The sequence below is a fragment of the Terrapene carolina genome, unplaced genomic scaffold (genome assembly GCF_002925995.2).
Source record: "Terrapene carolina triunguis isolate 2854851 unplaced genomic scaffold, T_m_triunguis-2.0 Scaffold18, whole genome shotgun sequence".
Classification (NCBI taxonomy): Eukaryota; Metazoa; Chordata; order Testudines; family Emydidae; genus Terrapene; species Terrapene triunguis.
The window spans coordinates 661,360-686,338 of record NW_020664369.1 but is presented as its reverse complement, the minus strand read 5'-3'; the positions used below and the strand labels follow the sequence as shown (position 1 = coordinate 686,338).

Below are 24,979 nucleotides of genomic sequence, written 5' to 3'. Positions count from 1 at the left end.
GCAAATTCTTGACTAGAACCATTCCATAGTCCTTGACAGCTCCTATGAAAATCCTGTCTTGTGCTAAGTAGTCTCAGCAGTCTCCCCTTTAGTCAACAGTTTAATTGCTCCCATGGATGTAATTTGTGGGATATCAGTGTCATGGAGGAAGTGTCTCTCTCATGTATCTAAAGCCAGTCCTATTGAGGACTTTGAATATCAGGACGAGAGACCTGGAATTGTACCATGTATTCACTAAGGAGCTAGTGCAGATCTTAGTCTTTCTTGTGGTCAGCTTCAGCCAGCTCTCCTTCCGGGGCTGGTTTCAGTGGTGCATTCAAAGCTTGGAGATGGTTTGATATAAGAGATGTAAAGCTGAGTATTTTTTACATATATTGTGGGCACTTCAGCCTGTGTTCTCATTACCTGCCTCAACATCTTAATAATGACCCACTAGGTTCAGTCTGAGAGGATGCTCTCAGTGCTTTAACTTGCTACAACAGCTAACTAACCCAACACTGGAGCAGTACATCTGTTTCTCCTGGGGGAATTCTGCACTAAAAAATTCTGCAACAAAAAATTAAAAATTCTGCACACAATATTTTCAAATTCTGTAAAATTCTATATATTTTATTTGTCAAAATAACACAATATAATCACACTAGTTTCAATTATTTTTGGTCATTATTTCAAAATACCTATCAGCAAGTATGTCTGTAAAAAAAACAGACAACAAAAAATATTCAGGAAACGTTTTTTGACAAATAGATTCCTTAGTAGGCATATTAATACAGAACGCAGAAGCAGTGCAAAGGCTTGGGGGAGTCAGGGGTAACGGAGGAGCTGAGGGAGAGGGAAGTAAATTGCTAGGAAGGAGCCTGGGTGTAAACTTGGAGGGTTGTTGGGTATGGGTGGGGAAAGTATGGAATAGGTTTTTTTGGAGGGCGGGGAGTTATTGTTAGGGAACTTCCCCCATGCAAACCCTGGCTGACCCCATGCCTCTCCCATTCAGTCAGGCACATCTGCCCCTATCCCCATGTGTCCATGCACCCCCTGTCCACATGTGTCTCTACACTCCCACTCAGACACCCACTCCCCCATCCCCATGTGGCCCTGCAGCCCCTCTCCCTGTCCCCATGTGTCTCTATGCCCCCACTCAGCCACCCCCTGTCCCTTTGTGGCCCTGCAGCCCCTCTCCTTGTCCCCATGCGTCTGTGCCCCCACTCAGCCACCTCCCTGTCCCCAGGTGACCCTGCACCCCCTCTCCCATCCCCATGTAGCCCTGCACCTCTCTCCCCCCCGTGGCCTGTCCTCCCCCACTAGCCCTTATGAGCCCCTGTCTGACCCCCCAGCAGCTCCACGCTGTCCGCCTCCCCATATCCCTATCTCCTGAATTGACCCGACAGGCACTGTGAAGAAGGCAGGTTCTTTCTCTTCCCTAGCTGGCTGGGAGCTGCTGCTCTGTTCTATCGCCATAGCACCCTCTGATAGGCAAAGGCAGAACTTAAGCAACTTTCCAGCCAAAGTTATTTCCTGCTGAGGCTGCTCTGTTCTAACGCCATAGCGCTCTCAGGTGGGCAAAAGGAAGAACTGCAGTAACTTTCCGGCAGAACCTTTTTTTCTGCACAAAAATTAAAAATATGCATGGCTCATTAATTATGCACATGCACAGTGGTGCAGCATTCCCCCAGGAGTAATCTGTTAATCCCCTTATCAAAATTAATTGCTTACTAAGGAATGTGAAAGGTAAGAGGTCCTCTCATGCTTTCCTCGTGGGAAAAAGTCTGACAGTCAGTAAACTCGGTGAGTTTCATATGACAAATTTCTAAAGATCATCAAATGCAGGGTGCATGGATCTCCTAGTCTACTGATTCCTGGATATCTAAAGGAGGAAATCACATGGTTATAAAGGGCATTTCTATGAAGGCCCTGTGCTTCCACAACAGTTCCTACCCACATTCTTTATGTCAACACAGTTCCCTCAGGAACCATGCTTCCATGGGTTCTCTACCACCACTTGCTCCTAACCATCTTACACTCATTCCTCTTGAGGGGATGCTAATATCTATGCTGCAGATTTTTCGCAGGCGTATTTCTTTCCACCCAGCCAACCCAGACTTGTGTAGTAGTTCTTTTGGGCAGTGGGGCTTCCATGGGCTACCAAGGAATGGGAGCATGCCATATAGCCACTCCCTCAGTACCTTCAGTGGCATCAGGGGCTTTTATGAGACCCCCCCCCAATTCTTTTTTTTGTTACCCTTCACTTCACAGAAGACAGGAGCAATAAGACCTTAGTGATTTATGTTCAAACCAAATGCTTCCACTTGCTTAAATATTTGGCCTTTATCCAGGTGTCATAGGCCATCATGTTATCCATAATATTACTATTGCTGCATGCTTTGATTTTTGGGTATAGTGTACTGCCTGAGAGGACGTGTAGAATATACATCTGTTGTACTTGCTTTGGCAATTCTTGGTGGGGGTTACAGGGCAGTATGCAGTAGAAAAGCAGCATATTTAACAGTTTTTAAAGTTTGATGAAATGAAGTATGGCACATGAGGTGGGTTTTAAGGTCAGGAAATGGGAGTGTGTAAAACAGTATATCAGGGTGTTGGTAAAACATAAAGCTTTAGAATGTGCCAATTGTCTTAAATAGCTAGATTTTGATGGCTCAGTATTTGCAGATACCTAGGGAATACCTCAATAGTGAATTAAAGTTCTCTAGTTATATTATCTAAGGCAATATTGGAAAACTTTTCAGCATGGCCACTGTATAGGAAAACTTTCTATAAGATTGTTATCTTAACAAAATTCAGTTTATTAATTTGCTGCTATAATAGTTATAAATGGAGGTGATTTGCATCAGATTTTGAAAATCATTGTATGAAATAATAGATTCACAGAATGAGTTCTGTGTAGTTGAGTTTGATTTTGCATATGTTTTCCCTTCTTCTGCCCTATCCCTCACTTCTTTAAAAACAAGTTGCATTGTTATATATTAGTGAATGCTGGTGTAACGTACTAGTCTAGTGTGTGAGATCAGGACTCCCTCTAGCGGCTGGCTCCAGTGACTGATTATGCAGTCTGCACTTTTCAGAGCTCACTTTTCTTTTTTCTGAAGTGGAAGAAGCCTGTGGTTTTGGTGTTGAGGGTTCTGAGTTAGATCCCTGCTGGTCACTGTTGTGGTTTGTTATATTGGTGAGTGGTTAAATTAGGTTCATCAATACAAAGCTGAGCTTCACTGGGAAATTAGTATTAAGCTGTCCGAATATCACTGGTTAACTTAATCACTCACCCTGGCCATCCACATGACAGGATGTTGGATGGCGGCAGATGGAACAAGGAGGAGTGAAAGAGCTCATTTTCTGTTTCCAAGGCCAGGGAGAGAGAGTACTGAGTTGTTAACATGCTAGTTCACAACATTATTGAGGGAGGGATGCAAAAATGAGGGCTGTCAAATGATTAAAAAACAAATCGTGATTAATTGTGAGATTGTCACGATTTATCACAGTTTTAATTGCACTGTTAATAATAGAATACAATTTATTTAAATATTTTGGGATGTTTTCTTCATTTTCAAATATTGATTTCAATTAAAACACAGGATGCAAAGGGTACAGTGCTCACTTTATATTATTATTATTTTTTATTACAAATATTTGCATTTGTGTGTGTGTCGGGGAGAAGTGTGTGTGTTGGGGGGGTGGGTATGTGTACGCATTGCGGGATCACTGTCTCTTTAAGCAGAGCACTCAGGAACGGAACATTTTTCAGCCAGCGGCAGCTGCTGTCTGCAGCACTCACTCCTGAGCCAGCAGCAGACAGGGTCCCACTGTTCCCTAACCCCAGCTCAGCAGTGACCGGGTACACGAGATGGGGACACCCCAACAGCAGTCCCTCTGCCCCGCTATGCGCAGCAGACAGGAGGCAGGCTTCTGGTCCGGAGCAGCTTGCCCAGGGGTAGCTCCATGGGGGAGGAGGCGGGAGCAGCAGTGGAGCAGGTCGGTGGGAGGAGGCACATCCCTGCCCTGGAGCACCTCTAAGGCCGGCCCTGTCCAGTGGGGAGGGGAGGGTGCAGGCAGTGGGGGGTTCCTCTCTCCCCCCAGAAGGTGTTTAACTGGCTCTCCCAAATCGCCTGCAGTCTCTTGTCCCTGGCTGTCTCCTGCTCATTGCCGCAGCCAATGCCTCCTTCCCCACCCGGCCGCCGCCACGTCCCATCTCCAGAGGTGTGTGATTAATGCTTGTTTAAAAAAAAAAAAAAAAAAAAAAAGCATTAATTTGTTTTGAGTTAATCGCATACGTTAACTGCGATTAATTGACAGCCCCCGCAAAAATACTATATACTTTCTTCTGAAATTTGCTCCATCAATGGTATGGTTTACATTAACTGTGACAGTGAGGCTAATATTTTCAAAATTAATTCTTATATTAACTGTAATATGGGGAGTGACCACAATACAAAATAGTGATCTTCAAGAAGTGTGCGTGAACTAGCAGAGTTACTACATAGTCTTATTTATGTGACCCTGTCCAAACTCTTGTTATGACATGTCTAAAATTTACATAGCTAGCTCTCTATGTTCACCCTGTCTAATTATTCTGCAAGCCACCTTCACGTATTTGAGCACAGTACAAACAATACATTACAGTAGTGTCAGTCAGTATCTGTACCTTGGTTGGCATGCGGGCTTACACCAGTGATGGTTACCTTCCAGAAATTAATCCTGGGGCCCAAGAGTTGTCAATGTGCCCTTATAAAAAAAAAAAACAAAAAACTTTTTTGGTCTGTCTTAGTAACTGTAGCTTCAACATTACATTTTGTTCTCATATGAAATCAGAAGTATATTTTAAAACTCTTACCACTAAGCCTGCCGGAATGCAGCACATTTTATATATCTTATTCTCTTGGTCCTTCAGTATTTGTTATAATAATGTCTATTGTACAAAATATGTTTTCTTTAGCTGAGAGAGAGTAACATACTTGACTCATGGAAATCATTCTTCCCACTTTTTCATGACTATGATATCACTGGAAGTGCCATCATTGCTAGTTGCCATTCGTCCTGTAGAACACTGTGCAGACGGAGTTAACTCCCTACCTCTTACAGAGACAGGAAATAGTTGCAGAGACTGAGGCTATGGCTACACTAGAGCTTACAGCGGTGCAGCTGTACTGATGCAGCTGCACCGCTGTAAGCTGTCTAGTGTAACCACTCAAAGCAGATGGGAAAGAGCTCTCTCATTGACTTAATTAATCCATCCCCAGTGACCGGCGACAGCTATGTCGGTGGGAGAGCTTCCCCAAGAAGCTCTCCTGCCAACATAGCGCTGTCCACGCTTGTGCTTAGGTTGGTGTGACTTATGTCGCTCAGGGAGGTGGCTTATTCACACGCCTAAGCAACATAAGTTATAAGTGGTATAAGTGGTAGTGAATACATAGCCTGAGACACAGCATAAAGACACATTAGATTACAGCAGCATCAATACTGAGTTTACTTCTGCAATTATATTACTTGTTAAATATGCTATCCAAACCCCCTGCCATTCTGCCATCAATGAAAACTCACAAGCCTGATCTTCAGGTTATATAGCTTGCCTTAAGAGTTATCCCATGCTAATATTTTCGTAAAGAATGCGTAACATTTGTTTTTTGGAGGATGATAACATTCACTACAGTTAGGAAAGAAAATTTTACATGGGTATAGGATGGAATGAAGCAGCTTCTCCACACAAGAGCATCTCCTGGTAATGATTCAAAAAGGGAAAGTTATACTGGTAGTTGATCACTTGCTTTCCTTGTCAGGAAAAAGACTGATGGGATATGACAATTCATTCTTAATTGTTATTCTAGCCTGTATAAACTGGTTTTTATCTCCTTCAATATATCACTAATTTGTCACTTTCGACAAACAAAAAATAATCATATAGCAGCACTTTGATAATCATACAGGAGAAATTTAATGTTAGAATTCTTAATGCAAGATTAGCTCTTTTGACATACAGTTTTATTTTGGCTCACTGTAATGGGAATAAACTTTACATTGTATATAAGTTCTTTAGCAGCTATCTTGAATGAGGTTTTATCTAGTGATGATTTATTTGTATTGCAGTCGCACCCAAAAACTCGAAGCAGCGTTCGTATTCCATTGCAAAATTGTGCAAACAAAAGTAGACACAGTCCCTGTCCTGAAGACCATTATTAATAATAATACATTATTATTCATTTATTACTTCATGTTACAGTAATAATACATGGGCCAAGAACACATTGTGCTAGACACTAAACAAGTATATCATAAAAAGGCCTCCAAGAATTTACCTTATTTTCTAATCTATACTAGCTATTTTCTTTTTATTGTTGCTTACGCATAGCCAAAGAAGTATGTTTTAGGTACTATATTAGATTCTTGTCCAGTGTCCAGCTTAGTATGATACTATTTCTCATTCAAGAACAGTATCATTGCTACAAAATTATGCTGACTGTTTCAAAATAAAGATTCCACCTAGTGTTTTTCTAGTGTGACTTGCTTATTTTTTTGTATTTTGTTACTTTATTTTGGAGATTTAGCAAACTGGCTTTTGGCAGGCGAAAGACTTTTTGAAGCCAGAAGCCATTTGAAAATCTCTTGGTATCAGCTATAGTGAATTAATCATGTACATCAATTAAAAAGCTTAAGAAGCTATTTCATGATTATTATTTTTCTATTTTAAACCATTTATGGACATATAGAAGTGGTCCGCTCAGGTGAAGACTACATGCATGGATACTAGGGGTGCTGCCGTGCCCCCTGGCTTGAAGTGGTTTCCATTATATATAAGGTTTACAGCAGGGGTAGGCACCTATGGCACGCATGCCGAAGGCGGCACGTGAGCTGATTTTCAGTGGCACTCAGACTGCCCGGGTCCTGGCCACCGGTCCAGGGGGCTCTGCGTTTTAATTTAATTTTAAATTAAGCTTCTTAAACTTTTAAAAACCTTATTTACTTTACATACAACAATAGTTTAGTTATATATTATAGACTTATAGAAAGAGACCTTCTAAAAATGTTAAAATGTATTACCGGCACGCAAAACCTTAAATTAGAGTGACTAAATGAAGACTCGGCACATCACTTCTGAAAGGTTGCTGACCCCTGGTTTATAGTTTGGTTCAATGGCTCTCAGCACCCCGACAATAAAAATTGTTCCAGCAACCCTGACTACATGTATGGTCTTGGTAATTATTAAATACACTTCTTTACTTTGGCAGCTATTGAATGAACCACAAATCATGGAACAATTTGTGTTTATTTTTCACCTTTTGACATCCTGTGCCCTGTAATCCTTGTAATATTCCAGTTGATTGCACACAGCTGCCTCTCGCTCCCCCTCCCATTAGTGAAAGCTTGGATCCAGTAACTTTCTTTTTATTTTCACCCACCTGGAGACTCATTTGTCTAGCTGCTTTTTGGACTTCCACCAGCTAAGGAGTGGATCTTCAGATCACTGAGTGAGGGTGTTCTGAGGGTAGTGATATTTGGAAGCAAGTGGGGGTTGGGAGTTGTAGACAGAGAAGAGGTTTGTGAACTGGTTCCTTATTTCATTTCTTTTACAGAAAAGCTATTTTTGGAAATGGAGTGTTTACAATTTTAAGGTGTACATTTAAAATCTTTTTTGCAAAAGTTTTCTGAAAAGTTTGTCAACTGTGGCATGAACAAAAAGACAACTGTGCTATAACATTTTTATTGACATTTATTTGAGGTGCCATGTAAATTCACTTGAGGCTGAGCCACTCATGGGTACTGGAATCCTCTATTTAAGCCAGAATATTTTATTCCTGTCCAAGAAAAACTCTATTAACAGACCACATCATCATGGAATCTACATTTATAGATTACCCAAAGGATATAATACTAAAATAAAAACTGGTAGCACAGTACCACTAAATATAAAAGTAATTAAGCACTTTGCAAGAGTTTCTACACAGCCACAGATATTAAAACCTGTGTATTTGTTTACTGAGGTAGAGTGTTTAACTTGTGCCTATTATTCCCGTGTTCTTCCCACCATCAGTTTTTAAGAGATGGGATTTTTTAATTTTCACATGGAAAATTTCCAAGGACAGGGAATGGAGGACTTGGTTTATTATTGTATCAGACTGGTACATATATAACAGAGCAGCACTCCTTAAAGATTGCATTGTGGTGTCACAGCGACCAGACACAACTCTAAATTAGTGGACCCCTTCATCTAGTAACAAGACTCTCTGCATCCTATACGCAATTGGGGCTAAAAGGGACTTGTATTCAGTAGGTAGGAGCTGTGCCTGATGAATCAATGGACATCTTTTTTTGTCCACATACATAAATTTGCTAAACTACTTTCATGTGACAGTTGCTTTTGCTTGTCTGTCTTGGGACTTGAACCTGGGTTCCGAGTCAAGAGTGCTGGTAGCTGGGCCTGCTGACAGCAGTAACATTTCCATCATTATTTCCTGTCAGAGTATGCTCGTTTGAGGTAAACAACAATAAAAACCATGCACCTTAACAATTAAGCAAATGTACAATTACATGATGATGACCACCCAGCAGCATGAAATAATGATGTGCGGATATGAAACTTATTAGCTAATAAGTTCAAGTAATAAAAAAGTTCCTTTCACCCTTGCAGAAACACATCGTCAACCTTCCCCCAAACCCTGCCTAGTTTGTTTGTAGGCATGCAACCCAAGAAGACAGAATGTTAGTAATTAAATACAACTGTCAGCTGAGCAGCACACTTCATCTCAAGAGAAGGACTTTCAGAATTTGTGCTGACAAGTTGAATTGCAATTGCAACTGTCAACAGATATTTCCTGAAGACGGCCTTTAGGTTTAATACACTTATTCTGTGCGTTCTCCTTTTTACTGTGTGCGTGTATACACTTGTGATTTAGTCCTTTCTTTTGTTTTGTGTTGTGGCCATGGTTCATTTAGGTGACAATAAAAGACATAAAAACACCAAAATGTTGAATGACCTTATCCTTCAGTTGTGATAACAGAAGGGTATAACGAATGATTTCACTTCCTCTGTTGTATACATAATTCACCATATACCTAATTATCCCAAGTACAACAGGAAGGCTTTTGTTTAATTCTGTTGTCATCTGTGTTAGTATGAAGAGCATTTCTTAGATTAATCCTTGTTCTCGGGAACTTTAACATAGTTAAATCCATATAGAAAATAACATTAATCAAAAGGTTAATTTCACTCTTAAGACAAGTCTGAAATGTGTGGTAAGAATTTATTAGCATTTACTAGAGTTACATTTAGCTTATGGACTAATGAAAATATATTAAAAGAAGACAGTTACCTGCTCCATACTAGCAAGTTAGTTTCATAACCACCTTAGTGAAATCTAGGTAAATTTTCTTTATTGACTGTCATGATTTTTTTTTTTCTTCAAAAAAATTAGTTATAATAGCCTCAAATCATCCGTTATCTTGTCAACATCCAGGTCTTACATGGCTAAAACTGATATAAATTAAGTGTGTATAAATTAAAATGAATTCTTAATGCATTGATGCTCAGAGCTCAGTGGTTCAGAAGCCAAATTAGGGATCAACATTACCCAAAAGAGCCACAGTAGTGTGAATTCATTGTTTCATTTATGATAGTACTATTCATATTTAAACAGTATGACAGGGGAAATATTTAGTTCATATATCTATATCAGGTCGGCAACCTCTGGCACGCGGCTTGCCAGGGTAAGCACCCTGGCGGACCGGACCAGTTTGTTTACCTGCCGTGTCGGCAGGTTCGGCCGATCCTGGCTCCCACTGGTCGCGGTTCGCCCCTCCAGGGGCAATGGGGGCGGCGGGAAGCCGCGACCAGCACATCCTGCGCCGCTTCCCGCAGCCCCCATTGGCCTGGGACGGCGAACTGCAGCCAGTGGGAGCCGCGATCGGCCGAACCTGCCGACGCGGCAGGTAAACAAACTGGCCCGGCCCACCAGGGTGCTTACCCTGGCGAGCTGCGTGCCAGAGGTTGCCGACCACTGATCTATATAATTCTCACAGCAGATAAATTAAAAACTTGATAACTTAATTGGTTAATAACACAGTAAAAGCATCCTGATTGGTTAATAATTAAATCACACAGTGTTTTAATATTGTGTGTTGCAAAGAGCCGCAAGAGAGACGTTAAAGAGCTACTTGCAGCTCATGAGCGACAGTCTGAGTATCACTGTCTCAACATATAATTAAACAGACAGGGTACAATGGTTGAGTCTAAAATGTTGATCTATTTAGGTTGTTATAACTTTCTGTGGACTATCCTCCAAATTTGAAATGTTTGGTTTTCCTACCTGTTGTCATGAAAGATGCTGATGAACAGATAAGGAAACAAGCAAAAGAGGGCTCTTTTGTTACATCTGTTTCACATGCAAATCTGTGATAAAGAGAATAGCGGATGGAGGGGGAGAATTTTTATTCATATTTCTCTAATGGTTCTTTGCCACTCTTAAAGTAGTAGTATCTTGTCGTCTTATAATGCACAAAAGTCTTTTCAAAATAAAAAACAGTATTTCTTGCCTGTCAGATGGTTTTTTTCTTTTATTGGCACAAGGTATGTATAATCACATTTCTAAATAGTGACAGAGCCTCAAATAACTTACACAGGCCATCCCTAGCCAGTACAAGTTGCCACTTACTTTGCGTTTGCTACATTTCCTTTAGAAAGATTATTGTACAAATTTTGTTTTTCTTATTTTATACTTCCTCTGTTCCACTTTATCACTGTAAATTTGGTTTGCTCTAGTAACCATGAGTTACATGCTTTGATTCTGCTACATGACATTTGAAGAGTAGCTTATTATGCAAGTAATCCAATTGATTTTCATGGTTGCAGAAATAAAGAAGTTATGTAATGGTTGTCATGACTACATAATGTAGGTAATCTAAATACATTTTAACAAAAGCATTATTTGGTGGGTCTAAATTGTGGCAGGAAATTTCATTTTAAAATATACTTTCATGGCTAGTTTCCTCATCAATAAGAGAGGTTCTTCTGGCTAAATTATGTCCTCAATGACGCTTGTTGTGAGGATACATTCCATGTATTAAAATGTTAATAGTATAATGTTATGCATATCAATGATTTAAGGCCTGAATTTAAGCCGTGTCAAGCTGCAAATTGTGTGAGCCTCTCACAAAGAAGTTTTAGGTCTTGTACCAGCTAGGTAGACAAGCTGACCATGAACGGCTGCTGAGTTTTGACAGCTAACTTTTCTATTACATGATATGCTCAGTAATATATATATTCTTGTCTCCTGGCATTCCATGATTCTGCGGTCACATAATTAGCCATGAAATTTACTCCTTGCTGCAGACTTGTTCATTAGAATGTCAGCTTTAATTAAAATAAAATTTCTAGCCCTTATGGTTGTGCAGATCACCTTGAACACGTGGAGAGAGTGTAAACTGATGCTGTTACATCTCTTTGAAAATGCAGTGGCTGAACTGCTACATTCATCTTACACAGAAGCTTGAAGACTCCACAATTCTGTGGCTGCAGGACTTGTCTATTTTCTAAGATTCACAATTCTGTTATTTGGAGCTGGAGTTAGTACTTGGTTTCAACCAGGCACCTAGCATTCTGCTTGCTGTCTCCCTGCCTGGCTAGGACATGCTTTCAGCTGCCTCTCACTCTCCAGCTTTTCTTACAAGAGTTAATTAGATTGCAATGCATGTTCCCTACACTGTTCACTGAGCTGGAGAGCACAGGGTCAGGGAGTCAGACCTAGAGTCCAGATTGGAGGCAAGAAGCCTAGGCTGACCCGGTAGGCTGGCTGGAGAAGAATGGAGCAACTGAGGCCTAGGGACAAGCTGATACAGGATGCAAGTCCACTGTCCCTGGCACGTGGAGGGAAGGAGATTTTGTGCTGGGCCACTTGGACAGCATTGTTCATGCAATTGTTTAGCACTTAGACCTATAAGTGGTGAAAAAATTAAAAACAGAAAATGAAGTGTTACTCCTGGGGGAGTTCTGCGCAATGCAGAATTTTGCAGAAATTAACATTGTGCGCACAGAATTTCCTTTCACCACACAGAAATGGGCTGCAGTGCTGCTACACGCCACCTTCTGGACCTGGAAGAGCCCAGATCGCACATAGAAGACACTGTTGGGGGGAGGGGGTGGGAGCTAGAAGGTTCCTGGCAGCTGCAGTTCCCAACATGCCCTGAGGGAAGGGGAGAGTGGCGCAGAGGAAACTCTGTGCAAGCCTGGGACTGAACATCAGGCTGTTTCTCCCTCTGGATCCCTGGACCCTGGGGGAGAGGGGGATGGGTGTCTGGGCCGGGGGGGCCTGCAGCTGGGCTCTGGGGGAGAGGGGGTGCAGGTATCTGGGCAAAGGGGGGCCCCATGGCTGGACTTCGGGAGGGGGAAGGGGGCAAAAAAACAAGAACTGGGTTGTCGTAGGTTTTTTTTTTTTAACTCCGGGAATCATTAAGAAAGGGATGGATAATAAAACAGAAAATATCATATTGCCTCTATACTGCATGCAGATGTAGTCACCCCATCTCAAAAAAAGATATATTGGAATTGGAAAAGATTCAGAAAAGGGCAAAGAAATGATTAGGGGTATGGAATGGCTTCCGTATGAGGAGAGATTAATAAGACTGGGACTTTTCAGCTTGGAAAACAGACTAAGGGGGATATGATTGAAGTCTATGAAATCATGACTGGTGTGGAGAAAGTAAATAAGGAAGTGTTATTTACTCCTTCTCATAACACAAGAACTAGGGGTCAGCAAATTAATAGGCAGCAGGTTTAAAACAAATGAAAGGAAATTTTTTTCACACAATGCACAGGTAGTCTGTAGAACTCTTTGCCAGAGAATATTGTGAAGGCCAAGACTATAACAGGCTTAAAAAAAGAACTAGATAAATTCATGGAGGATAGGCCCATCAATGGCTATTAGCTAGGATGGGCAGGGATAGTGTCCCAAGCCTCTGTTTGCCAGAAGCTGGGAATGGGCGACAGGTGATGGATCACTTGATGATTACCTGTTCTGTTCATTACTCTGGGGCACCTGGCATTGGCCACTGTTGGAAGACAGGATACTGGGCTAGATGGACCTTTGTTTGGTCGCTCTTATGTTCTACTCCTGGGGGGAATTTTTGTGTGTGTCTGTATTGTTACAGACTTACTTGCTGACAGGTGTTTTGAAATAAATTAGCAAAATAATTGAAACTGGTGTGATTATGTAGTGTTATTTTGACAAATAAAATTTGTAGAATTTTGCAGAATTTTTACTTTTTTGGCTCAGAATGCACCCAGGAATAAAGTGTGCTGAAATTAAACCTAGGAACTGAACTTTCAGGAACCAGAAGACTGGGTTAATGGGTTGGGTAATCAAGTTTCATCTTCTTTAATTGTGAAGAAATAGCCTTACACAAAAGATGATCAGTATGTACCCTAAAAACATATTAACAAAATAATAATCTCAGAGTCAGAAGTAAAATCTGGTACTTGGAAGACCTTTGTGGCAACTCGCTTCAGAAATAAGAACTACTTTTCTTGAGGGGTTAAGCACAGTAGGTATTCAGCTGTGTAGGAGGGAACATATTTGTCATACTATTAGTAGTGAAGCATGAATGCTCTGAAATATGAGCAGCTGCTGTTACATTTGTGCATCTCATTTTCTGTGAGGTACCAGAATTTGAAACATATGCTGTTAGTAACATGTAGGGGAAAAAGTCTATTTGTTCTAGAGTAGGATGGTGAAGGTTGATAGTTTTATCGCACTGTTGAGTGAAGAGGGATGATATATGAAGTGCCGCTCCTTTTTGTTTAACTAATGTTGCTGCACACATGCATGCATGACTCAGTACTTTATGAACTGGGCACATATCAAATTTTGACATCATTTTGTGTATTTAAAGAGACTGTCAGGTTTGATAGGAATTAAGCTACCTTTATTATAAATTTCACCTGTGTGTTCTTTGTGTGTTCTTAAAACAAGAAACAAAACAAAAAAATTGCTAACCTAATCTATTTTGTTCAAGTTGACAGCAAAGGAGTTATATAGATAATTGGCAATCCAGTTGGACTTCAAATAAATTAACTAACATTATTTTTATTAATAATTAGAATTGCAGTAATACTATAGGTTTCAGAGTGGTAGCCATGTTAGTCTGTATCAGCAAAAACAACGAGGAGTCCTTGTGGCACCTTAGAGACTAACAAATGTATTTGGGCATAAGCTTTCGTGGGCTAGAACCCACTTCATCAGATGCATGGAGTGAAAAATACAGTAGAAAGATATATATACACAGAACATGAAAAGATGGGAGTTGCCTTACCAAGTGGGGGGAGTCAGTTCTAGTGAGACAATTCAAATGTACACACACACACACAGGAAGACAATCCTTTCCCAGAAGAGTTTTAACATCTTTACCTGTTGTATTATGCTACAATCATTGCCTAAAAATTAGGAAACAAGATTTAGTTTGGAAGGTTATGTAAGAGAATGAACTCAAATAAATGACCTGGTTTGTAATGGACATATTTTCGCATCCAAGATTTGCAAGAAAAATAGAACATTCCTAGTTATTAGCTTCTCAGAAAACTACAATTCTGAGAACATATCTAGTCTAAGATCAGTATTCTTAATATTACCCTAGACTCGTCTCATCTATTTCAACTTCACATTTGACATGTAATGATTGGCACACTTGTAGTCTGTCATTTACAAACATAGGGCCTAATCTTGCAATCAGATCCATACAGGCAAACCTTTGCAGCTGGGCCCTGGCTCCAGTGGAGCCATCCGGGGACAAAGTTCCACCCCTGGGCATGTGCTTGCAGGTTTGGGGCTATATAAGGTAGTGAACATCTTGGGGAAATGCTTAGATTTTCCAGAAAGTGAAAAATGGGATGTAAATCTTTGATCTGTATCTTCACAGTATGCCTGTCATTTAGCCATCTTAGTACTTCACAAAACTATGTGGTTAAAGTAAGTCTGTCAGATATGGACTTTTGCTTGATGGATCAGACAGTCCTTCTGTATACTTGCTGTACTGCCTCTTCTTTTGTTGTTCTTGAAAAAGTTATACATCAGCCCCAGAAAACAAACATTAATTGTGCCTTTAAGTAATATTCATATGGGTTACTATTAAAGAATACATTTATATAAGTATTAGAAAGTGGCTAGATTGGTTGATAGCTGCTAATCAGTGTCTACACAGCTGGTATTAATCTTTGGCTATATTCTGTTGCTATGAAGTGCAAATTTCAGAAGTTATGCTTTCAAACCTAATAGATGTTTTTTCTTAACATCTTGAGTCCAGTGAATAATTATTTTAATTAAATTGAATAATAGGCAATTTAATATTTCACAGTCAGTATGTAACAGACTTCAATTTCAAGCTTCCAGGGGTTATTAATAATTTTGTTCTGAATTATTAAAAATATTGATAGTTCCCTCTTTTATGCCCATGATGGCAATATTTATTTTAATAATGAAAAATAGCTGTCTAAAGTATATATTTTTGATGTTTCAGAAATGTGCTTTTTCTTTTTCTCTCCTCAGATCTGTCCAAGAATAGATTAACTGAAGTTCCTATGGAGCTGTGCCATTTTGTGTCACTGGAAACACTAAATCTATACCACAATTGTATTAAAATTATTCCAGATGCCATAGTGAATTTACAAATGCTGACTTACTTAAATTTGAGGTAAGTTAACATTATTGCTTTTTCTGTATGTTGTCAATTATGATGTCTCTTTTTCTCTCTACATTTTCCATGCATCTCTTCGGAAACATCACCGGCTATGTTGCTCATTTTATTGGCTTCAATAAGGCAGAAGCCAATTGCCAGTAGGATTTTTCTGTCCTCTGTTAATTTTGTATATGACTACATCATAGGCTAAAATAAAAATAAGCTCTTACAGAAGAGATGAAGAAGCATTGATTCTTCTTTGGATGATGGTCCCTACACATATTCCACATGTGGGTGTGCAGGTGTGCCATGTGACTGAGTCCGTAAGCGTTTCTTAGTGGTGTCTGTTGACCCGCACATATGTAGTGCGTCCACTCGTGCTCCCAGCCAAGGATAGAATAAGTAGTGCAGGTTGATGCCTCTCCAATTCCCTCTTACCGCCACATGGCCTGAGTCAGAACCCCTGTTCCTTCATGCTCTTAGTTTTCTATGGGAGTGGTGTACCTTTCATTCAGTGCATATAATTGTAAATAGGGGTATCTGCATCAACGAGGAGAAGTCAGTGTTGATGCCTACACAGGCGATCAATTTTATTGGAGTGTGGCTTGACTCTGTCATGCGAAAGCCTCTCTCCTGGAAGACCATCTTCACAGTGCTGACAGCCCTCATCGAAGACGTGCGTCACAGACCACGCACCACGGTCCGCTGCTGTCTCTCCCTCCTTGGACGTATGGCAGCGTGCACCTACGTGACACTGCACGCACATCTCCATATGTGTTGTTTTCAAACTTGGCTCCTTTCCAGCCAAGACCCTATGGGGGCCAGGGTCATCATTCCTCGGACTGTGCTGGCCTTCCTCAGACGGTGGTCCAATCTTTCCCAGATTATGATTGATATTCCCTTCGCCCCTCCCACACTACAGGCCACCATCACAGTGGATGCCTCCCTCACGGGGTGGGGAGCCCACTTACACCAGCACACACCTCAGGGCGTGTGGTCACCACAGGAAGCCAGGATGTACATAAATGTGCTGGAACTGTGGGGAGACTGGCTAGCGTGCCAGGCCTTCCTCCCACTCATTCAGGTCCTCCATGTCCAAATGTTCTCAGACAACGTTGTGGCAGTGGTATACATCAACAAGCAGGGCGGTGACAGATCCCCTTCCTTCTGCTACGAGTTGGTCCAGCTTTGGAACTGGGGCATCAAGAATGATGTGATGCTTCAAGCCACACATCTACCGGGCACCTAGAATTCCCTAGCCAACATGTTCAGCAGGACACTCTATCTCAGTCACAAGTGGGAGCTACACGACGCCATGTTCCAATACTTCTTCGCGAAGTGGGGCATTCCCCGATGGGACCTCTTTGCCAATCACAAGAATTGAAAGCTGCCCTGCTATTGTTCCAGGGGAGCAACAGAAAACAGCTCTCGGAGTGACACTCTCCCCCTCCACGCCTTTCCCTTCCTATGACAGGTGCTACGCAAGGTGCTATGCAAGGTGCTACAGAGCCATCGTCAGACTTGGAGCCTCATTCTGGCCCCATCAGTTCTGGTTCACAGACCTCCTCACTCTCCACCTGCACACCACTTTGCCTCCGCACACTCCCTGATTTACTCTCACAAGATTGCGGGAATATTCGTCATCCCAGTCTGGGCTCTCTTCATCTCACAACCTGATTTTTGGATGGGCGTCAAGATAGACTGCCCATGCAACAAATCCTTACCCAAAGCAGCAGACTCCACCAGAGCCTGCTACTGACCTAAATGGAAACGCTTCACAACATGGGCCCGCTACCCCCATCATTCACTAAACATGGTGTCTATTCCAGTCGTTCTCTACTACTGCCTAGCCCTCAGTTCTATATGAGTGCACCTGGCAGCACTTAGTGCCTTTCTCGCTCCTGTGGATAGCACCTTGGTCTTTACGCACTCCACCACTATTCGCTTCATGAAGGGTTTACTTAACACCTTTCCACCAGTACTCAAGCCCCCATCCCCGCTGGACCTTAATCTCGTACTCTCCATCCTCACGAAGCCACGCTTTGAATCGCTAGCAACATGCTCACTCTCCCACCTCTCAATGAAAGTGACATTCTTGGTAGCCATTACCTCAGCCAGATGGGTCAGTAAACTAGCGGCCATGATGGCGGATCCCACCTACCTGTTATTCCACAGGGACAAAGTGTCCTTACGGTTCCAACCTAAATTCCTCCTAAAAGTGGTGTCAGAATTTCACTTAAATCAGAGCATCCACCTGCTGGTTTTCCGCTTCAAACCACATGCTTTCCCCACTAACAGAGCCTTTCACTCCTTTGACATCTGCCATACATTGGCATTCTACCTACTCAGGACTCAACCCTTTTGTGCATCACCAAAACTATTTGTGGCCATTGCCTAGCAGTCCAAGGGTCAAGCCCTTTCACACCAATGCATCTCCAAATGAGTGTCGGGGTGCATCTGCGAAAGCTACAACCAATCCAACACCCCCCCCCCCATCTGATAGCATACTCTACGCGAGCACAAGCTACCATGTCTGCCTCATGAGTGGAGGTGTCCTGGCTAGATATCTGCTATGCTGCAATGTGGCGCACTGTCCACACTTTCACGACGCATTGCGCCATCATGCAAGCGGAAGCTACAGATACCACCACAGGTGAAGCCGTACTGCAGACCCCACTTCCACTGGCATCCTTGCACCTACGTCCATGCTGATCACTGCTTGTGAGCCACCCATATGTGGAATACACCTAGGGACCATCACTCAAAGAAGAGGAGGAGGTTACTTACCTGGAACTGGAGGTTCTTCGAGATGTGTGGTCCTTATCTTTATTCCACTACCTGCCTTCCATCACCTCTGCTACGGACTGGATTCCACTACAGTAAGAGTGAGACTGGAGAGATGTCGACCCACACTACCTATTAGCCCCTCGGCTAGGAGCATGAGGGGATGCACTATGCACATGTGGGTCAATGGACGCTGCTAAGAAACATACTTTTCTCTAATACCTTATTTGGCCCTATTTTACCACTCAGGAGTATTGTGAGGATTTATATCTCTAACTCACTCTAAATACATAAAGTGATAAGTATTAATACATTATTTATTTAGCATTATTTCAGAATGCTTTCTATTTTTAGTACTGTAGAACTAGAATAAATTTGGTATCAATTATTCTGATTAAAGACTTTTCAAAAGCTAAATATTTGGTATATCCACAAAGCATTTGCATAAATGCAGGATAATTACACAAGTATTATAGGTACTTTTTCCAAACTGTAGTGTTTTAGACATGAATACACAGAACTTATTGTTATTTAATGACCCAACAAGCAGAGTGGCAGTGAATTATGTACCTATAAACAAAAATAAAAAAGTTCTTATTAGGCAATGTAAAATTCCCCTCAGTTTAATTGCCCTTTGAAGCCAGTTCCTCTACCATTTGGGTATAGTCTGCCTCCTTAGTAGCCAGACTCAGTAAAATTCTGTAGGAGAGAGAAAAAAAAAATTTTTTTGACTGTCACAAACATATTGATCCTGGCAAGAAAAGCAATATGATTTTCAGAGCCATATTTCTCTTTCTAGCTTTAATAGTTATAAGTGTCTTCTGGTGCCAATGGAGAAGAGGACTGTACTCTGCATAGCATGTCCAGGAGGCTAGACTTAGATTTTGGATGTTAGTTGTCAAATTTTGTTTCATTTCAAGATTTTCACATTGCACAAATACTCCAAATTTTTATTCATATACTGTTCTTGGGATGCAACATCCCACATCTCTCTGCATGGGTGACCTCTGAATTTTGTAGGAGTTAAAAAATATCCACTGCTATAGGTTTACTTCCTGATTTCATTTTTTTCTGTAGCAGATCCACTAAACAGTGTGATTTTACTTTAAATGCTAGATTTTCTTTACTCTCAAGTGGTAAAATTCGTATCTTAAAATGTTGGCTCCATCTATTAAGCATGAGAGTAAGTTAGTATGCTGTCTTTTTTTTTATTTTTTTGCTCCAACAGCATGCAAATCTGGTTCTATTTTACTGGTTGAAAAAACTATTGGGCTGAAAGAAAGCATATTATGGTGTTCTCTGAGAAACTGATCAAAAGGCATATCTGTAGGATTTTACATATAATACGTATATCGGACAATGTCTGCCTCCTTATTCATTGTTGTCATGTGTTGTAAGCACTTGGGGCCAAAAAAAACCTGAGATGAAGATGAGTGTTCGTGTCACATAAATAGTTAGTGCAACACTGTGGCAGAAGGAAGGGAAGTTCTTGTTAGGTTACCAGCATTACCAACCTCAAGAGATCAAAAATCAGGAGTTAGATCCTCCAAAATCATGAGATTTGCCCCCCCCCCAAGAGATTTTTTTAAAAAGAAAGATTATACTGTTTTTGGGTCTCTTGATTTTTAACTCTCTCTACCTATCCCCTGTGTGTGTGTGTGAGAGCGAGAGAGATGATGCACTGCCCACTCTCCCAAATTTATTGAATATGGTGACTTTGGCTCCTGCTGCAGGAGCTCTCAACCCCATAACTGTCTGTCCTTTGCCCTCCAATTAATTCTGCCCCCCTCAGCCTCCAAATCAATCCTTTCCCCTCAGTTTCCACATCTGCCTGTCACACCAATTCTGTCTGTCCCCCAACCTACATATCAGTTTTTCCCCTCTGCTGCTATAGCTCTTGGGGTGTTCTTCAATCCCCTTTCAGGCAGGGGGTGGGTGTTGCAGCCAGGGAAAAAGAGGAAAGGGGTGAGGAGCTGTCTGCATTGTGAAGGGAGAAGGAGTGAGGGGCACTCTGCTCCCTCCTCACATGTGAGAACAGCGAGCATGGATGGAAGAGACGCTTCTGATTCCTTCAGGGCTGAACTTTGCAAGGGGGCTGGAGAGTTTTGTGTCATCGTGAGACGAGCTCCAGCTCCCTCTGAAATTCTGTCACTCGGAAAACAATCGTGAGAGTTGGCAATACTGGGTTACACAGTTTTAGGAAAGCAACTCAGAATCGAAACTTTAAAAGGAATGTTTTAAAAATTATATCTTGATTTTTATTTTGGATTCAGAAGAAATTCCTGAAAATGTTACCTTTCAGGTTGGAAAGTCAGGAGTAGACTGACTCAATCTCAGACCAGGGTACTATTCTATAAACATAAGATCATCTCAGCTGCTGGTTCCACATAGTCAGGCCTGATGGCTGGAGCAGAGGTTGAAGCTAGGTGTAGGGTCGGGATTGGGACAAGGGAAGCGCTGAAACTGGTGTCCAGGTGCAGGCTGTGAGTCAGAACCGAGGTCAGAGTCCATAGGCAAGCCAACCCAGTATTTTATCCGGAATCCAGATGTAGGCCAAAGCCAGTTGGGAGTGAGTCCAAGTGTCGGGAACAGAAGGTGGGTGCAGGACTGGAGCGGCTCAATAATTGGGCTGGAGCAAGGTCAGAATAGGCCGTGACCAAGGCTGGAACAGTTAACTTGCAGTTCTGTGTTGGTGAAATACCAGAGCCTGGGGGTCATCTGACCTGGGTTCTGCTTATGGATAGGCTGCTTCCACATGCCTGAGAGCTGAATCCCTGCAGGCTCTGTTGGAGGAATAAGTCAGTGCAGCTGAGTTGCTGCTGCATGCCTGAGTGATGACTCTGTGTGTGTCTGTTGAAGGAGTGAGTCATGGCAGCTGAGTGGGCAGCCCTGGTCTGGCTGCGGGTTTGCCTCATATAAGATACTGCAAATATGCATATATCATTTAAATAATGTGGGTTACAAGATCATATTATTTTGGGAATCACTAACGCTAGAAAAAATGACTGTAAATCATTGGAAGTCTTGAATTCTCAATTTTTCAGTAGAGTAGAGCCCTTGTTAGTTTACAAAATATCATACTTTGAATTGCTACTGGTTTCTCAAATGTGGTCTGCAATGGCTTGTATTTTTGCCTAATACCCTGAGCCAATTTGCTGTTGCAACTCATTGATTCGGGTAGTTAATCTTGGGGAATTCTGTGCTATCAATCTGTAGGACACTTTCCAGCACATCCCAGTATGGCCCATAAACAAGATGTACCTGACATTCTTTCTTGTCTACAAGGTCCATAGATCCATCAATGGCCTCTCATTCTGCATATAGCTACATAGGCAGAACTAGATCTTTAAGTCAGTGATTGGGGAAGTCATGACATGACTGAAGAGCCCACCAGGTTTCTGTTCTGTCTCCATAGCTGCAGGAAGGTTTATTGGAATTCCCGATGGAGAGCAAAAGTGTTATTAAAAAAAGATTTTGGCCATACATTTGTTTCTGTAGCTGTGTTTCTGGTCCTCCCCTGCGTAGGGATTTAAGGGTCCAGTTCCTCTTTACTGTTGAAACACCATTAGAAGGGCCCCTGCCAGTGTGCCGGGAACAAGTCAGAAAGAAGGGTGAAGCATGAATATATGCTGTCTGCGGCACCCCACTTGTGGAATGCCTGCATTGGAGATCTCTGTGTGTTCTGCAACCAAGAGTCCTGTGTACCTCAGCAGATCCAGGTCGGGCAGGGACCTTCATGGAGTTGGTCTTCTGAGCTAGGATCAGCAAATCCAGACCATCAGGAAATTGGGTCAATAGAACCACTCCTGCTTCCTAAAAGATGGGTGGGGAGGAAGGGGAAAGGTTTATATTCCCTTTTCCCCTCTGATTAAGAAATCATGAGGTGGCAGTGTTGTGCTGGACCTGAAGCATCTCCAGTTCCTGAGAGAGCCCAGATTCAACATGGAAACACTGAAGTTCAGCCTGGTGGCAATCAGCAAGGGGAAATTAAGTTATTAATTACTTGAAAGATGTGTACCTTCACATCCCTAGAATTTCACTGCAAATTTCTCTATTTTACTTTTTAGATCCCAGCACTTTGGGTGCATTTTGTTGTCATTTAGCCTTGCCACCTCCCCTTCCCCAAGGTATTTACAAAGTTACCCGTTGTCCTAGTAGCTGCCCTCAGACAGGAAGCGGGGATGGGGGTGGAGGGCGTTTAACTCTGTCCATTCCTTGATGTCTGGAAAAGGGCTCTGTCCAAAGACAAATTGGTACAAAGCACTTCAAGGCTAATCGGGAATCTAGAGGACCATGGTTTTATTCTAAATTGGGAAAAGAGCAAACTAGACCCCACACTCAGATAGCTCACCTAGGGTTGGAAATTGGCATGCTCCCACAGATCGTGTGTTTCTCGAGAGACAGAAAAAATGGCAGACCCGGTGCCCCGTTATCTGGAGTGCTGCCCCCTGGCCGTACACCCCTCAGTCTCAGCGTCTCCCCTCCCCAAGGAACTCCCACCCACTATCCTCACCTCACCTCAGTATAAGGCTACTGCTAGTCATTGTCTAGCCCCCGCACCCTGGGGCAGACTGCAGTATCAGCCTACTCATCACCGGCAAGGTTGGGTTTGGACCTGCCGCCTTTGCCTACCCCTGGGCTGCCCTCTGCAACCCCCAGTACCCATTGGCCTTCTGTTAGGCCGCAGCCTGGGGTTTTCCAAGCTGGAGCTCCCCAGCTCCTCTGCCTTTCCCCAGCCGTGCTCCACTCAGGTACTCTGCTCAGATCCCTGCAGCCAGGTCCCTCCCTCTCAGAAGCTCGAGGTAGTCTGCTTGAGCCTCAGCCTAGCAGCCCCTTTATAGGGCGAGCTGCGGCCTGATTGGGGTGTGGCCCAGCTGCGGCTGTTTCCCCAATCAGCCTAGGGTTTTCTATCTCAGCCCCCACCCTCTCCAAGGGCTGGCTTTTAACCCCTTCTTAGCCGGAGCGGGGTGACCGCCCCGTTACACTGTCATATACAGGTTTTTCAAAAGTCTAATGCTCTATTCTTTTTCTAACATCCAGCATTTAAAGGAAAGAACCTCAAAATCTTCCATTTCAGGGTGGTTGAGATGGTGCACCCATGAAGCATGCAAGTCAAAGAGCTTCTCCCCCAACCGGCCTCAAAGCCCACGTACTAAGAGCAGCAGGAGCCTCCGGATCTGCAGGGCATTCTCAACATTTTACTAGGAGGAAGCTGCCTTTGATAGCAGGTTGCTTGCAGAATTAGAGAAGGAACTTAAAACCTTGTATATAGTTCTGTTAGGTGAAGTTTCCTTGAGACAAACTGCTATAAAAATCCCATTGGTTAATGGGTTTGTGGACCTTGTATATGAAAGAAAATAGGAACATTTATTTATTCCTTTCTCTGAGTTAAAGTCCACAGATCTGACCCTCCCTTTATATGAAGCATTTATTTGACCAGTAGGATAAAAAATCCTGCTAGGTTCGTTCAAATTTTGGTCAATAAAGTTATGCAATAGGAATTCATTGTTTATTGCTATAGAGTGTATAAACTTATTAACAAGTTTTAATCCACATGGGGGATTATCCTTTTCTAAGGAAGCTGTGTTAGCCCTCCCTTATCAGTGAGTGACAGGTCTGATTCTGCCTATGTAGTTGCAAGCAGGCTGTAAGGCAGTTGGACCTTATAACTCAGAGAAAGGAAATATTTGTTTAATCAAAATAAATTTTCCTGTTCCATATACTGGCGCCACTGATGAAACAGAGCCTCTTCTGTTTGGTGTGTCTGTGCACCCTTCTCTGTTTCTGCCCTTTCAGCAATAATGAGGGTATATTTTACCATCCATAATTTAATGGCGCTGTGATGAAAGTAAACTCTGCTTCCCATTCGGACTTTCCTATTATATATCCTATTCTACCAACCTCTTGCTCTACTCACTGTTATTAAAATAATTGAGGGCAAATTCTCTAAGGTCATTTTGTAGTCACAGTAACCTGGCAAATTAAGTTTTAAATTTAATTACACAATGTGACCCTTATACTCCCCCTCTCCTCCCCCCCCCCCCCCCGTTGCTGAGTAGTTTTCTTTTCCTTGAGCTGTACGATTACTGGAACTGAAATTTGGCTCTGTCGTCCCAACTCCAGATATATTTTCTCATATATATTTTCTATTTGTTTTTTGATTTATTTTAATTAATCACTCTCACCATTAATGAGTGCTCTGAAATGTGAAATATTAAATTTTAGACAGCCCTTACTGGACATGAATGTCATATCTTCAACTCCAGTTTGAAGAGGGAACTAAGGATATTTTATATGAAGAAATTAATTATGGTTCTCAAGTATCGTTTTAAAGTGCTGATAAAAAGAGTGAGGAGATGGAGAACTGACAGAAATAAGATTGTTGTTGCCATTGTTGCCATGGTGATGTTATACCTGTGCTCTAAATTTATTATTAGGTATTTGTGCTTGCAGCCTCTCAATGATTTAGTGTAAAGAAAATGAATTTGTTTATTTGTATTCTGGATAGCTGCATAGTATTTGTTTATTTGTATTC

General features: G+C 42.0%; 1 protein-coding gene across 2 annotated transcripts in view; it reads left to right on the top strand.

Annotated features, from left to right (window-relative positions):
* The window catches only part of LOC112104300 (leucine-rich repeat and calponin homology domain-containing protein 1-like), a 244,238-nt gene that overhangs the window by 100,759 nt on the left and 118,500 nt on the right, over positions 1-24,979 (top strand). For both annotated transcript variants that reach the window (XM_026653179.1, XM_026653147.1), the window contains exon 2: positions 15,531-15,675. In XM_026653179.1, coding sequence (XP_026508964.1) covers positions 15,531-15,675 — 145 coding nt within the window. The remainder of the gene's footprint in view (positions 1-15,530; positions 15,676-24,979) is intronic.